The sequence below is a fragment of the Caretta caretta genome, chromosome 9 (genome assembly GCF_965140235.1).
Source record: "Caretta caretta isolate rCarCar2 chromosome 9, rCarCar1.hap1, whole genome shotgun sequence".
NCBI lineage: Eukaryota > Metazoa > Chordata > Testudines > Cheloniidae > Caretta > Caretta caretta.
The window spans coordinates 29,704,122-29,718,899 of record NC_134214.1 but is presented as its reverse complement, the minus strand read 5'-3'; the positions used below and the strand labels follow the sequence as shown (position 1 = coordinate 29,718,899).

General features: G+C 40.5%; 2 protein-coding genes across 6 annotated transcripts in view; one reads left to right on the top strand and one right to left on the bottom strand.

The window, feature by feature from the left end:
- Positions 1-7,970, bottom strand: part of ZIC4 (Zic family zinc finger 4) — a 33,236-nt gene extending 25,266 nt beyond the window's left edge. Inside the window, exons 1-3 of one of the 5 annotated variants that reach the window (XM_048863814.2) lie at positions 7,511-7,970; positions 5,638-5,691; positions 1,741-1,825 (exon numbers count right to left, since the gene is read on the bottom strand). In XM_048863814.2, coding sequence (XP_048719771.2) covers positions 1,741-1,825; positions 5,638-5,673 — 121 coding nt within the window. In that variant the 5' untranslated portion in view covers positions 5,674-5,691; positions 7,511-7,970. The other 4 variants (XM_048863815.2, XM_048863816.2, XM_048863813.2 and 1 more) reach the window with 4 other exon arrangements.
- A 212-nt stretch (positions 7,971-8,182) lies between these two features.
- Positions 8,183-12,206, top strand: ZIC1 (Zic family zinc finger 1). Its single transcript, XM_048863818.2, has 3 exons — positions 8,183-9,862; positions 10,978-11,141; positions 11,948-12,206. Exons 1-3 carry the CDS (start codon positions 8,887-8,889, stop codon positions 12,143-12,145), a joined length of 1,338 nt encoding a protein of 445 aa, XP_048719775.1. The 5' UTR covers positions 8,183-8,886; the 3' UTR covers positions 12,146-12,206.
- Positions 12,207-14,778: the final 2,572 nt, after the last annotated feature.

The following is a 14,778-nucleotide window of genomic DNA, read 5'->3' as shown; positions in this document are numbered from 1 at the left end:
ATAAAAATAATTTCACACACATAAAAAGTGAATGTGTGGAGTATTTTGTGTGTTTCTCCCATCTGTGCCTGTCCCTCGCCACCTTTAGCAAAATCAGATATGGTGACGATTTCAAAGCCTAATTATCCCCCAGACTTTGGTTTACTGAATTTCTCTCTCAGGGTTTAGTTTAGCTTCCATGTTTCGTGCAATCAAGAGAATGAACAACCCCTTCCCCCCACACACACCCCATCCCCCCCCCACACACACACACACTAAATTGCTACAGTCCAACGGCTCTATTTTAGTTTTATTTCAGTATAAATATATACTCATAATAAGGCATTTTCTAGTAAATGTAGAGTTATTCATGATAAATGCCAAACACTCTTCTTGACGTGTATGTCAGCTTTACCACACACAAAGAGTGGACATTTGTAATATACTCTCTACCTTGGGGCCAAATTCTGCTCTCACATACACTAGTACTAACCGCGTTGGCTTTCTACTGTCCTCTTTAATGATGTTTGTACGGCCGTATCTGACCAGAGTCTGTCCTTTAGTTTTTTGTTAGGTCACCAAAACTTCTCTAGACAATCTACTGTTGAGGAACCTGAAACTTTTCAGTTAGTTCCATGGAATATATCTTACTGTCTGTTATATGGCAACCTTTCTGAAATGGGTACTATTAGCTAAAACTTCGATTTAACGTCATTAATTTTTTACCTTGAGATTTTAAAGCTCAGGCTTTATCTGTGAAAATAAGGATTAATCCCGATTTGAAAATCCTAATTGTAATATTTACTAAGGAAATAGAAAGGTCAAGAACAACTAGAAGAATTTATTGAAGAGTTATGTTAACTTATTCCTTGATTATTAAGATCGGATTTGAGGCTACAAATGTCATAAGTATGCTGAGTCTTAAGACGGAGTTGAAATAATAATCATTAAAACTAAGAGCTCATAGAAGGGATACACATAACTGCAGCAAAATAATATTTGGATACACTGTCAAAATGCTATCAAGAGATATTGTTTAGAGAGAAGTTGCTAAGGGAAATTTTCAAAGGGGAAAGAGAACATTTCATGAACTCCGAATATATTCCTCCTGTATTACTAATTCATTTTTCTTTTCTTTTAGTCAGATCAATTTGCTTCAGGATGTTCTAGAGTGTATGGAAAATCCAGAAGCCGAAGGGGTAAATGAAGGCACTTTGGTCGTACGTGTGTGTGTTTCCCACATTTTAGAAACTAGAGGTACCCAAGATAAACCAAATCATATGCTTAGTTTAAATAGAATATATCATTCAATACCTCAAGATTAAGGTATTCCTGTCAGATAAGATGTCAGTCACTAACTCCTGAAAGCTTGGTAGCCACCACATTGTGAAAGCCTGCTATCCCTAGTAAAGATGATACATATCATGTAAACCCCATCAGCAAGATCAAAGTCTTCTTCTTTAATAGGATCCAATACATGTCAAACCTCATTCCAATCAAATCGTCCGTAAATGAATTCAAGATGAATATGTCATAGAATAATGTGACAGTGCAATCACATAGGGTCAGGGGTTGTTGTTTCAATGAGAGAGTCGTCAAATATTAATTCTAGAACCTCCAAATGAATAGGCATTGAGCAGGATTAGGCAGCCGCTGGTGGGGCGTTGTGTCACTGATTTGTGTTTATGCTAGTACCTTAAACACTAAGCTGAAAAAAAATTGTCTCCTTTGAACTGCAAAAAAAGGCATATTTTGACTTACTTGACTTTTCCAGGATGTTTCTGTAAAGTCGTTTTCTTTTCCTCATTACCAGAGAAGTCTTGTGTCTCATTTCCGGACTTTGTTCCTGTTCGGTGAGAGGGGAGAAAAGTAACAAGTAAAAACATTTATATGTGTTATAAAATGACTATCTGGGTATATGATTCTAGAATCATGTAAAAAGAAACTTTTAAAAAGAAAAGGGCATCTAATACTCATGGAACTCAATCTTTCTTTGACCCTTCAGATATTCCAGAGGTAAAAATGGAGGCTTCCCCAAAATGCTCGCACGTTTTATAGAGTAATGAAGTTTCTATGGTTGATTTTTAAAAATCTATGAAAGGACATCTTTTCAACTCTGCTTTGATCTGGCATTCACCTTCTGACAGTGTATTTTTAAGGCGAGTTACTACCAACTTGAATATATTCTGTACTTTTCACTTCTGAAAATTTCGTCGTGTTTGCAAGACTCCTGCCCAAGTTGTTGTCTCCGTTTTTACTTGTGTCAATATACATTAATATTACAAAGTTGATACTTTTCACTGTATATAATTTTCGACTCCTCTCTGTGCAAAACAAACTACTGTCACTGCTCATGCCCTAACTTTTAGACAACTTTGTACCTATTTAATCTATCAGTGAGAAGTACGAATAATATGGAATGCTTACTTGATTTTTGGTGCAATATTTGAATCAGGATTTTAAACGTTTAAATGCAAGTTTGAATTTAAAGGTACTTTATGATGTTATCAACGAAGTAGGAAGCAGGAATCTGAAATCACTTCGATCATAAGAGCTTTCCTTTAGTATACCAGGATGGAAGTATAAAAAAAGCAATGCTAATAGAAATAACGGATCTCATTAATTACGGTTGCTCATGGGGCTATAATGGACATTCACAATCTTTTTAAAAATAATTTTACTTCCTCTTCAGCTTTTTTACCACTGGGATGAAAATTAGTGTGGGAATAAAGATAACCATAAAACCTATCCAGGAGCTTTAACATAAAACTTCCAAACTTTCACACAAGATTATTAAAATAGATCAATAAAGGCTGCTCTTTTACCGAGAGAACTTTTAAAACTTGTTCTTTACTGGTAAAGACATAGGATTGGAAATGTTGGGATAATTTAAAAGTCAAATAGGCAGGGGAAAAAAGAGTTTAACTTGTTGAAACCTGACCAAAAAAATGAAGTGTATGTATTTAGTATTTGAATGGTCTCCATATGACATTTTGTTTGAAAATAAATCTTAGTTAAAAACACTGGCTTCTATTTTTTCCCACCTTTCTCACGTGAGTAGTCCCTCTGTCTGAGTAAAGAGAGCAAGATTGTCCCATTATTTATGATGAATAATACTAACCTTTTTATAACTATAGATTCAAATGTATTCTTCCTAGTTAACAGTCATCAACAGGACATAAGTTAAGGCAAACTGTTAATCATGCCTATTCTATTAGATGCTCACCCTATGCCTTTTCTGCTTACAAAATTTTAACAATATTTATGTTCTTCTCTGAGGCTATTAATTTACTGAATAGCAATTGGTGCTTATATCTGTAGTGAAATGTGTAGTGTAGGTGTCTTATTTGACCGCTAGAAAACGTTGACTTCTGATACGGATCAAAGGTGCTGACCGGACACTTCCATATTAAAACTAATTAGTCTGTAAGCAAGTATTGTTTGAAACATGGCTCTGATTCAGCGGGCTACTACACCGGCAGTTTTATCAAAACTAGTAGGAGGCTCAGCGGCCCACAGCACACACAGCTCTGGAATTATTACAGTCTTAATACACACCCCGCAAATACTATCAGATGCAAAAATATGTCTTTCCATGCCCATTTACCATCCATGGAAATCTTTACTTACCCCACCTGTTAAGGAAATGGGATGAAGATTTAATGTTTGCCTTCAAGTTGTCAATGAAGCTTGTTCTTTTTTAATAAGTTAATATGAATGATTCTGGATAGCAACAAGCCTAAACTGTTCAAATAGAATCGCCCAAGGAGGAGAGATTCTCCTCTGGGGTTTGGCCCTGAACATATTTCATGGGTATTCAAGCTATTCTGGAAAACAAGGGGTGGAAAGAACAGTCAGGGCGGATAATTAAAAACAAAAGATGGAATTAAAGGCGGGGGAAGGGCGATCAGATATGATTAATCATTAAAATGAGAGGAAAGAGAAGAAACAGCAAACATTTGTCTATTTGTCCTGCCCCAGGTTAGACACTGAAACCACGCATTGTGCTGGATGCTCTGAGTTTGGCACATGTTGTTGGTCGCAGGTCAGAGGTCAAACTCTAGGGTATTTCCAAAGTCGGCGACTTCAAGAGCTTTAGCCTTCACCACTTAAGCAAACTGATTAACTACATTTCCAACACTAGGCAAGAAAATTAACGCCTAACGTCTATCGCGGTTTGGAGGCATTGTCAGACCTCAAGGGGGACTTATTTTACAGCTGAATGCGAGGGAGTTTGCAGGAACCACCTCTCCGCAAACTTGCCAGTTTCCTTTAATTCACGAAACCCCTAACGTTTCTCATCAATCAGTTACCAAACCACTCGCTTTGCGCGCGGGTGGGTAAGACGGGGAATCTGCAGGCGTTTCTTTTGATTTGAGTTGATTTGGAAGAGAAATGTTACTAGAAGGTTGCACTTTGTCAGTGCAAGCAAAACAAACGGGTCAATCAGCGAGGACCCGGGATGGGAGCCCTCCCCAAGGAAGGCTCTCAATTAGGGGTTTCTATTGTCAAAGCTCGGAAGTCTAGTAACTTGTCCACTAGACCTTTTCCAGGAGACAGTTAACCCTTTCACTGCTCAGAAAGGAAAGAAACTGCGACAGAAAAGCAGCACCATAGCAATGAATGTTCAACGGTCAAACCCAGGAGGAGAATCTGACTTCCTCTTGCCGTACCTCCCTCTGCTCTGTGGGAAAGGAGCAAATCCCCCCTCTGCACTCCATCCAGGGCTTACAATCCGGCAGCCCCCGAGTGCATCCGCCTGGAAATGTGTAGTCCCAGCCCTTCCAAGCAGCGAGTGTTCTGCTGTTTGTGGCTGCCCGGCGGCCACTGTCCTTAGCAAGCAGCCTTCCCCCTGGGGCTGATCTATCTATCCCTCTCCCCTAGGCTTGCCCGGCTCGGTCTCCTGCGCCTCAGCAGTGGGTGCAGAGAATCTCCTTTCCCTCCTGTCCAAGTGAGGGGGGAGAAATCCCTTCGCCATCCTCGTCGGGGGGGAGGGGAGGACAGGCGGGGGAAGCTACTTTCTCCTGTCCCGTTGGGTGCGTAGAATCCTTCCCCTCTCTGCCTCCTCGGAAGCTGGGTTTCTGTGGGGTCGGAGAATCACTTTCTTCTGTCCGAGCTGAAGCAGAGAAGTCCCCTTCCTCCTCTCCCAGTGGGTGCGAAAAAGCCCCTTTCCCGGTGCGTCTGGATCCCAGCTTATGGGGAGAAGAAGCCCCTTTGTACTGTGCAGAGAAGTCCCCTATCCAGCCCTGTGTGGGGGAAGAAGCCTCTTGCCCTTAGCCCAGTATCAAGCCCCCTTCCCAGTCCCAGTCGGTACCAGGCTATTTCCCCTTCCCGAGGTATGCCAAGCCTTTTCCCACGTGGGTGAGTAGATGCCAAGCCACTTCCTCAGTGGGTGAATGGGCGCCAGTCCCTTTTCTGAGTGGGTGCCAAACCACATCCCATGCGAGCGAGAGGTTGCCAAGCCCCTGTTGGTGAGTGGGTGTCTAGCCCGTTCCCTTGTGGGTGAGTGGGTGCCAAGAACTTTCCTTGCCCGCCCGTGCCTCCCCCCGAATTCACTTACCCCACTCCACCTGTTGAAGAGATTCCCTCATTTCTGCACATCATTTCTGGGCTGACAAAAAGGGGTGGGGGTGGAAAAGAGAGACAACAAAACAGCACCTCTTTGGCGGTTCCAGCGAGGCGGTCATCCTTCATTTCTTCTTTTCTTGCTTTCTGGAAGCAGTTAGGGAATGTATGATGAAACAGAAATGAGCCGTCAGGAGGATATTTTAATGGCTTATATGTCACGTTGGTGCATGTGGCTTTGAACTGGAGCAGCTTTCGTTTCCTGCAGAGAGCACGCCGCAAATCCCACTTGATAACTTCTACAACCCACAACTTTTTTTTTAAACATTCACTCTCACTCTGTATATTTAGACAAGGTTCCTAAAAATATCCCCTTGTCAGCCTTCCTGTTATATTTTATACGAACTTGAGATTATTTGGTTTTCTTTGCAATTTGGAGGTAGTCTAAAGAATGGACAATCTAGTTGATTGCTCTCCGAGTGTCACAGCCTTGTAGATTTCACATTATGGACTAAACCCAGCAGAGAACCTTGTAGTGTATGCAGGTGTTTTTAGCAGAAGACATACATGGTAATATCACATACATCTAAAGATATCAGAACACACACACACACACACACACAGTTGGTTTAGACCTGTTGCTATAAGTCATCGTAAATGTAATTTCTTCACATTTATTTCACAAAATAAGGGCAAAAACACAGCTCCAGCTAATAAAAGGAATTATTCAGACGTACTAGATCCAAAAGTAATTACCGGGTAAAAGTGCACTGAAAATCATCTTCATTGACTGAATCTCCGCAAACTACATATATTTCTAATGTAGAGCGAAGTATTTAGCACTGCGTTTCAAAGTTGCTTTTTAAAAAAACACTTCTCAGTTTTTATTGCTTTAAATGTGCAGCGCTGAGAAATATGAGAAATATGCATGTGATATCTATTTTTATCCGTTTCACCAGTACCTGCGGTGGTGATTGCTTCCTAACGCCTTTATATTTCAGCTGAAGAGTCAGAAGTTTCTTTGTTCAGGAATAAGAGTTTGAGGGGCTCAGATCTAGCTCCGAATAAGCCAAATGAAGTACTGAACAAAGGGTAAATTGAAGGATTCCGACTCTCAGCTAGCTTTTTGTGTTTTCGTTACTAGAAATAATTAGATCTAATGAATATGCAGGCGACTGAGTAAATAAATAATCTGCCATTTTAAAATATATATACGTTAAATATATATAATATATATATCTTCTCCGTAAAATGAAATCTGATATTCTATGCCCGAGCACCGTTTAAAATAATGTACAAATGTTGCTTAGCTTAATTGATTGAGTCACAAAGATTTTCTCCTTTTAAGTACCATACTTATACGTTTCAACAATCATTTTAATATATAGTCAATGACTCTTTGTAGCAAGAACAAAAAGGAACTATTCGCAGTTTTTCAATAGACTTTGCGCTGGGGAAAGACAGGTTAATCGAGGGTTGCATCTAGAAAACAACCAAGTGTTGTATGTTTGCACTGAATCCAAATGTCTGCATTTTCCTAACTAAATCAAAGGGAGTGTTATTTCTTTTTCTGCTCACTCATCTGAAGGTAAGTAAATTTTCTCTGGCGATCAAAAGCCTGGTCAGCAACAAAGACACCGCCTGCTTTTTCCACCGTCCTGGTGTGGCAAGTTGAGGAATTTCAATAACTATGACAAGGGTGACTGATTTGTGAACTAGAAAAGGTTTGAATGTCAGAAAATTTACATTGCTCCTATCTATCGAGGATTTTAAATAAATTAAAAAAAAAAAGTCTCCGAGAGCTTCATGCAGCACAGAAGAAACAATGTAGCTTTGGGAAATTTACAGTTTTACCTGAATGAAAGAGATCCCGCGGGGGGGGGGGGGGGGGGGGGGGAGGAAAGAATAACAAATAAGGGGGGGGGGGACAACAATAAAAAGTAGAAAGTTAAGCGTTCTCACCCACCTGCGTTCTGATGGGTGCAGAAAACAAGAGTTGTTTCAGAAAACTGATGGGCTTTTACCCAGAGAAATCACGCCTGTTGTTTAAAAACAAAATCGAATGCAATCGGCACAAACTCTGGAGAGCTTCAGTTACAAACAAGGAGAAAACACAACTTCAAAAGAAACAAGTCACAAAAGCGCTTCCCTTTTCAAACCCTAAAAAGTTGTTCAGTGCTGTTGAAAAAAAATCAGGAAATCATTGTGATCATCATTAGCGTTATTATGGAGGAGAGCAAGGGGAAAAAACAGCAGCAAGAAGAAGGACAATAATCAAGGCTAGGGTTATTTTAGCACCCATACACAAAGATCACGTTTGAAATATTTGTGTGCAAAAAATATTGGACTTGATAAAAAACAAAACAAAACAAAAACACACAAAAAGTTGCTACTCCTGGAAACCCTGTTTGTCAAAAGGGATGTCAAAGCGCTTCACAATACCTGGGATTGATGAGCCCGGCGAACCAATCAGGGAAGAGCAGAGGCTTTGCGCGCCCTTAGTTGGAGAAGAAGGGGGGAGTTGCAAGGGAAGGGGGGAGTCGCCAGGCACCAATGATCTCCCACGTCCGCCTTGACGTCGCTCCTCCCCTTCTCCCATTCATCAAGGGGGGGGACGGTGTCGTCTTTTCAATTCATTTATCTGCAGGAATGATTGCCGCTATCAGTCTCGCGTTCACCGCCCGGCTGAGGAGGTGAAAGTTTCTCCCCAGGAAGATAAACCGCAAAAGACAATATTGTGCATGATTTGCGCCTTTTTTTTTTGCAAAGCGGGAAAAAAAAAGGGGGCGAAAAAAAAGGAGAGAGAGAGAAAGAAAGAGGGAGAAGGAGAGAGTGTGGGGAGCTCGAAGAGAAGAGAAAAATCTCTCGGCCACTTTGCAACATTCCTATAGCTAAAAAATAACTGAAGGGAGTTGATTTTTTGTTTTGTTTTGTTTTTTTGTTTGTTTTTTGTTTGTTTTTTTTGCCGTGTGTGTTGGTCTCTCTCCATTACTGTTACTTGCAGCCAGTTTATTTTTTACCCCCTGGCCTCCCTCCCCACTTCAAACCTCCCCGAAAAGTCTCATCAGAGAGACAGTGGGGTTTTTTTGTGCATGTCTGTCTTATTCTAGCTTTCTTGCTTATTTGCAACTGCAAGATCGCCCCACTTTTTGTTTCCTTTCGGGGCGCTGATGCCGACGGGGGTGGTTTTGATGTGGTTGCGTTGGTGGTGATTGTCGCTGACTTTCCAGAGAGGGTGTTTTGCTGCTGCTGCTCCTCCGTGTTTTTGTTTTGTTTTTTTCCCCCTTTTTTTCTTTTTTTTTTCCTTTCCTTTCCCCGGGTTGCTGCACTGAGAGTGGGAAGATGCTTCTGGATGCTGGACCGCAGTATCCCGCTATAGGAGTCACTACCTTCGGATCGTCTCGCCACCACTCCACGGGCGATGTAACGGACAGAGAAGTGGGGCTGGGGATCAACCCCTTCGCCGACGGCATGGGCGCCTTTAAAATTAACCCCAGCACACACGAGCTGGCCTCGGCCGGCCAGACCGCCTTCACCTCGCAGGCACCCGGCTACGCGGCGGCGGCGCTGGGGCATCACCACCACCCGACCCATGTCAGCTCTTACTCCAGCGCAGCCTTCAACTCCACCCGGGACTTTCTCTTCCGCAACCGGGGCTTTGGCGAGGCGGCGGCGGCCAGCGCCCAGCACAGCCTCTTCGCTTCGGCCGCGGGCAGCTTCGCCGGACCCCACGGACACACTGATGCCGCAGGACACATACTTTTCCCGGGGCTTCACGAGCAAGCCGCGAGCCACGCTTCTCCCAACGTGGTGAACGGGCAGATGCGCCTGGGCTTCTCCGGAGACATGTACGGGAGGCCAGATCAGTACGGCCAGGTCACTAGCCCCCGGTCCGAGCACTATGCATCCACTCAGCTCCACGGCTACGGCCACATGAACATGAACATGGCAGCCCACCATGGGGCAGGGGCCTTCTTTCGCTACATGAGGCAGCCCATCAAGCAGGAACTCATCTGTAAGTGGATTGAGCCCGAGCAATTGTCAAACCCCAAAAAGTCCTGCAACAAAACTTTCAGCACAATGCATGAGCTGGTGACTCATGTCACAGTGGAGCACGTTGGAGGACCCGAGCAGTCCAATCATATATGTTTCTGGGAAGAGTGTCCAAGAGAGGGGAAACCTTTCAAGGCCAAATATAAACTTGTAAATCACATCAGAGTCCACACAGGTGAAAAACCCTTCCCCTGCCCTTTCCCAGGCTGTGGGAAAGTGTTTGCTAGATCAGAAAATCTCAAAATACACAAAAGAACTCACACAGGTACAGTACAGTAACCTTCTCTCTAGATTTCTTTCTGCAAATAAAAGAGTCAAGCTTTTCCAGTAAAATAAATGGTGGTGTGGATGGGGGAGGGAAGAGGAAAACATTGGACATGGTGACTTGTTTTCTGAAAAAATGTATGTAAAATGTACGATATTACTTTTTAAAAGAGGCAGCGTGAGAGGTTAATTTCAAAATCAGCTCATTAACAAAATTATTTCCTCCTAACCTTTATGAAAAAGAGAGAGAGAGAGCTCATTTGCTGCAGAAATACAGTAGTGAAAGAAAAATAGCAGCAACCTGACTTGTTAAATTTATAGGTTTTAATTAATTGGTAGTCGGCAGATTTGACTGTATTACAATGAGAAATTGTGCTAAACATACAGTCAGCCAATCCGTCTCCTCTTTGTAATTCATGTATTTGTAAATATTTAATTACATGGAGTAATATTAAGTAAACTGAACCTAAGGTGTTAATCTAGTATTGTAGTATTAGAAACCAGCTGGGATCAGTAAGAACGCCTCTAACCCCAATACATATATAAATAAATATATATGCACCTCTTCCTGCTTTTACTGTTGTACATTTTTTGAAATAATATGAAGCGTGATTTTAGTAAATTGTTCAAGACGATGTTGGTAGCCAATGTATAAGAATCACAAGCACCCGTCGTAATAATATCCAAGATTGTACGAAAATACAGGGGCTGGTTATGAGGTGGGTAGGTAAAATATCACGGGAATGAGCCGTAAAAGCAGAAACGAGGCACCAAGGCTTGTGTATAAGTGCTGTAACGACTGATGTGTTGCTGCCAGGATTACAACGAGCCAGATATGCCAGGAGCTGAGAAGTGAAAGTGAAGCTCTCGAGAAATAATTGAAATAGTTTGAAATGAAAACTCTTTAAAAATATGCCTTGTACAGCGAGTGAACGATTGTTTAAAAATGAAAGAGAACAGGGTTCTGAGATGCAGCATTTTTAAAGTTGGAAAGTTACAAGTCATTCAGTTTACCGCGATCCTTCGGTCTGGTAATTTAATAATAATAATAATAATTAATACTGATTAATCATAGAAAATACAGGGTCTCTAATCAGATCATTTTTTCTGTAATAGGTGAAAAACCATTTAAGTGTGAATTCGAGGGCTGTGACAGGCGCTTTGCAAATAGCAGCGACCGCAAAAAGCATATGCACGTGCATACTTCTGACAAACCCTATCTTTGCAAAATGTGCGATAAGTCCTACACTCACCCAAGTTCCCTCAGAAAACACATGAAGGTAAATTGATGTTGCATTATTTTACGTGATCTTACCTCGCCTGTATCTCTGACTTTTTATTGACGATTTACAACGCTTCTGCTTAAACAGGATGGGAGACTTAAAACGTGAAATGTGTTGACTATCTATGTGGCGGTGTTGTTGCGAAGAAGCATATTTTAAAGTGATCTGTGGACAGGAAATTGGAAAAGACAAGGGCAACCTGGCCAGTAATGTTTTTACTACAGAAAGGTTTAAACAACCACTGTTTATTTTGCTCAAGGGCAGATAGCGCTTCACTGCTGACTGTACATGATCTCAGTTATTTACGTTGTAAGCGTCTTACAGTGGAGTAACCCGGTTAGGGCTTTTCTGGGTGCATTGCTTTAGTGCAGACTTTCAGTAAAGGTCTCAGTGATGGGCAGATGGAAGGGACACAAGCAGGGGAAACTCATGGTTTCTTTTAAAGCCAGATCTAGCAGATCCCCTTCCTTTTGTGTACTAGGACCGCATTTGCCTTACAGGCTAGTGCCTGGCAAGATATTTGAACATGGACTGTTTAGGCATAGAGCTCGAGTCCTGCGTGTTTCTGTGATACCAGCAACCTGCGTTATGAGCAATGCAATGTTTCTCCTCAGACTTTGTCTTAAAAAACACGATCTGTAGCATTTCAAGGCTAACCTGTGAATTCAGCTCAGGGGTTCCCTGTGTGGAGGGAGGAGGGTCAGAGGGGCGAATGGGTTCTAGAGTTTGATATTATTATCGAACTAATAACTACACTTAAAAATCCCCTTTGTTATCTATTTATGTACGTATTTATTTTGCAGGTCCATGAGTCATCCTCCCAGGGGTCCCAGCCTTCTCCCGCCGCCAGCTCAGGCTATGAATCCTCAACGCCCCCAACAATCGTGTCTCCATCTACAGAAAACCAGACCACAAGCTCCTTATCCCCCTCCTCTTCAGCAGTCCATCACACGTCCAGCCACAGCACGCTTACATCAAATTTTAACGAATGGTACGTTTAAAACAAAAACAAACAACAAACAAACAAAAACCCTATTTAAAAGACTCCAAAATTAATGAACACTTCGAAAGCAAAATAAATACATAAATAAATCAAAAGCTGCCAGTAGACCCAGGACCGAATAAAATGAAGAATCATTTTCTGTTTTGTTTTGTTCAAAGGCTTGGTAGGCAAAGGGGTTAGTAGAATGCATGAGAGGACAAGGTTACCAGGCCAAATGCCAAATGTGTAGGGCTGGACTGGAACCACTGATTAGAGGTCTCAAACTGCATGTCTCCTTGGGCAGCGGCTTTTTTTTAAAATGTAAATACAGAATTATTAGCTTAAAATGTACTGTTTGATTTTGTAAATAGTCATATCGCAAGTTGAATAAGGGGATATGTGGAACTGTGGTCTTTGCATATATGTGAGGGGGGGCGAGGGTGGGTGAGACGGAGGGTGGGGGAGGTGGGGGGGGAAGAGGGAGGAGGTAGAAATTCAACTATTTGTACTGAATGGCAAGAATGTTCTAGTAAATGTGTACCAAAATGTGAATTACTTTGTATTATTACAGTCTAAACGTCGATCTAACAGAATATTATTGGTATTAATGTGCTTTTTTGTATAAAGTGCAAACATTTCGTCCCAAAGTCCAGTCTAAGTAGTGCAGTAAAATGTTGTTACAATGTCCTGTCAAGAAATTCGTATAGTGAAAGCCTGGATCTACGTGTCAAACTGTTACATTTGTTTATGTAAAGTGATATTAAAAAGATATAAACTATATCTGTCCGTTGCTTTTGGCAAAATACAGTAACATAATGTATATAAATCCTAATTTCCATATTTATCCGCATGTAAAGGTCCGGTTATACATGTTACAGATATTCAATATTTATGGCTAGAAGAATTGGTATGTAAAATTTAGTTTACAGAACTGTTTGGTAACATTTCGTACCTTATTAAAGATTCTTAAATCCCATGAATTGTGGTAGGAATTCTTATTCACTCAGTCAATCTGCTGCAACTTCAGCTAGCTTTAATATATTAGAATAAAACTATACCAGTTTTTTTCACTGCTTTCCATTATGTCATCAGTAAAGCAGCGACGGTGATATAAATGTGATAAATGAAAGGATCCCTGCTGGCATTAGTATAGTGTGTAATTAGTATTTATATCAAAATTTATGAAACAAATTTTCGGCCGCAGTATAATTTAAATGACCTTTGCAGACATAGAATAACAACCATAAAAATAACAGAAATAGATTGCATATGCTACATACATATTAATGTGGATGAATTGTACAAGGAAGTTCCTTTCCATACTACAACATTACAAATGAATCTGGATGTACTATGTCCCTAAATTAAATTAATTCGTATAACACATATTAGGAGATTTAAAAGAGGATTATTTTAGTTGCTATTTTAATTTCAAGCATTTGTGACCATAACTAATTCTCATGGTGTAGATTCATGGCTTTCCAAGGGCCTTTCCCCTACTAGAAATGTAACACTAGGTTCATAAAGACATTTTTACTGATATTTCTTAAAACGTGATGCTAATTTAAATCAATTACTTCTTATGCTCTGTTATTATTATTACTATAATTTTGCCAGTGTTAATAGCTTTCTAAAAAAATAAATCTAGGGGGTAAGAATTATTTTATGTAATTTGATTATCTTTCTATCTCTTTTATTTATTTCTCATTTACTTAAGAAATTCGTTCCATTGGCTGGCGTTGATACAGTAAATTTGTAAATGAGAAGACAATATAAAAAATCTAAATTACTTGTGCTTAATGACTGTAGCAGAACGCCTTTTCTCTAAATCAGATTGTCTTTCTTGCAGTTTAGTTTGATAGATTTGCAAGCTGTACTGCTTCCACTAACTTAGCTACGGTTGTTGGAACTGTTGGGCTTTGTTCCTTGTTGTAGCTTGCATGATCGCCCCATTAAGCAGACAACATATCAACAGACAACACAAATCATGAGCTTGGCTAAAGCTGCGAGTGCTTGTGATAAGTCATAGAGTGAATTGCACAAACTGACCTTCCAGTAGACCAAGATGACACTTTAACAGCTTCTTTAAAGAAATATTATGTGTATAGTAAGTCAATAGGCATATTAACTGCTAGAAGTGGGGGGGAGGGGAGATGGAAGTATGTGTTCATATTAAAGCATTCACATTTCTTTTATTGTATCCGTAAACTATCCATAGCATATTACTGATAGATTTTTAAAGTATTTTCATGTCCCCTTAATATTTTTATATCGCTATTTGTGACTTATCACAAAAATAACCCTTAATCGGTCAAAAGAAAGAAAGAAATCTTCGGCTAGTTCTGCATAGACTCATTTCCTCTAAAGGAACTGTGGGAAATGTTATAGTTTAACTTTACTTTGTCCAAAATGTTATTCTTATTATAAGTCTAATATCAGCTTTAAATGAAAAGAGCGCCACCTTGCAGGGGTATGCGAGATTTAAAGAAGTTCGAGACCACTTGGACCTAAATAGAAACTGTAGCAACTTGAAGACCTGTATTTAATAAGACAAAATAACGGGAAAAATGTTTAATGTGTCTAAAATATTATATCCTGGGAATGTTTGAAGTTTAATTTTTCCATCCGTGTAATGGGGAATGAGTTTTAAAA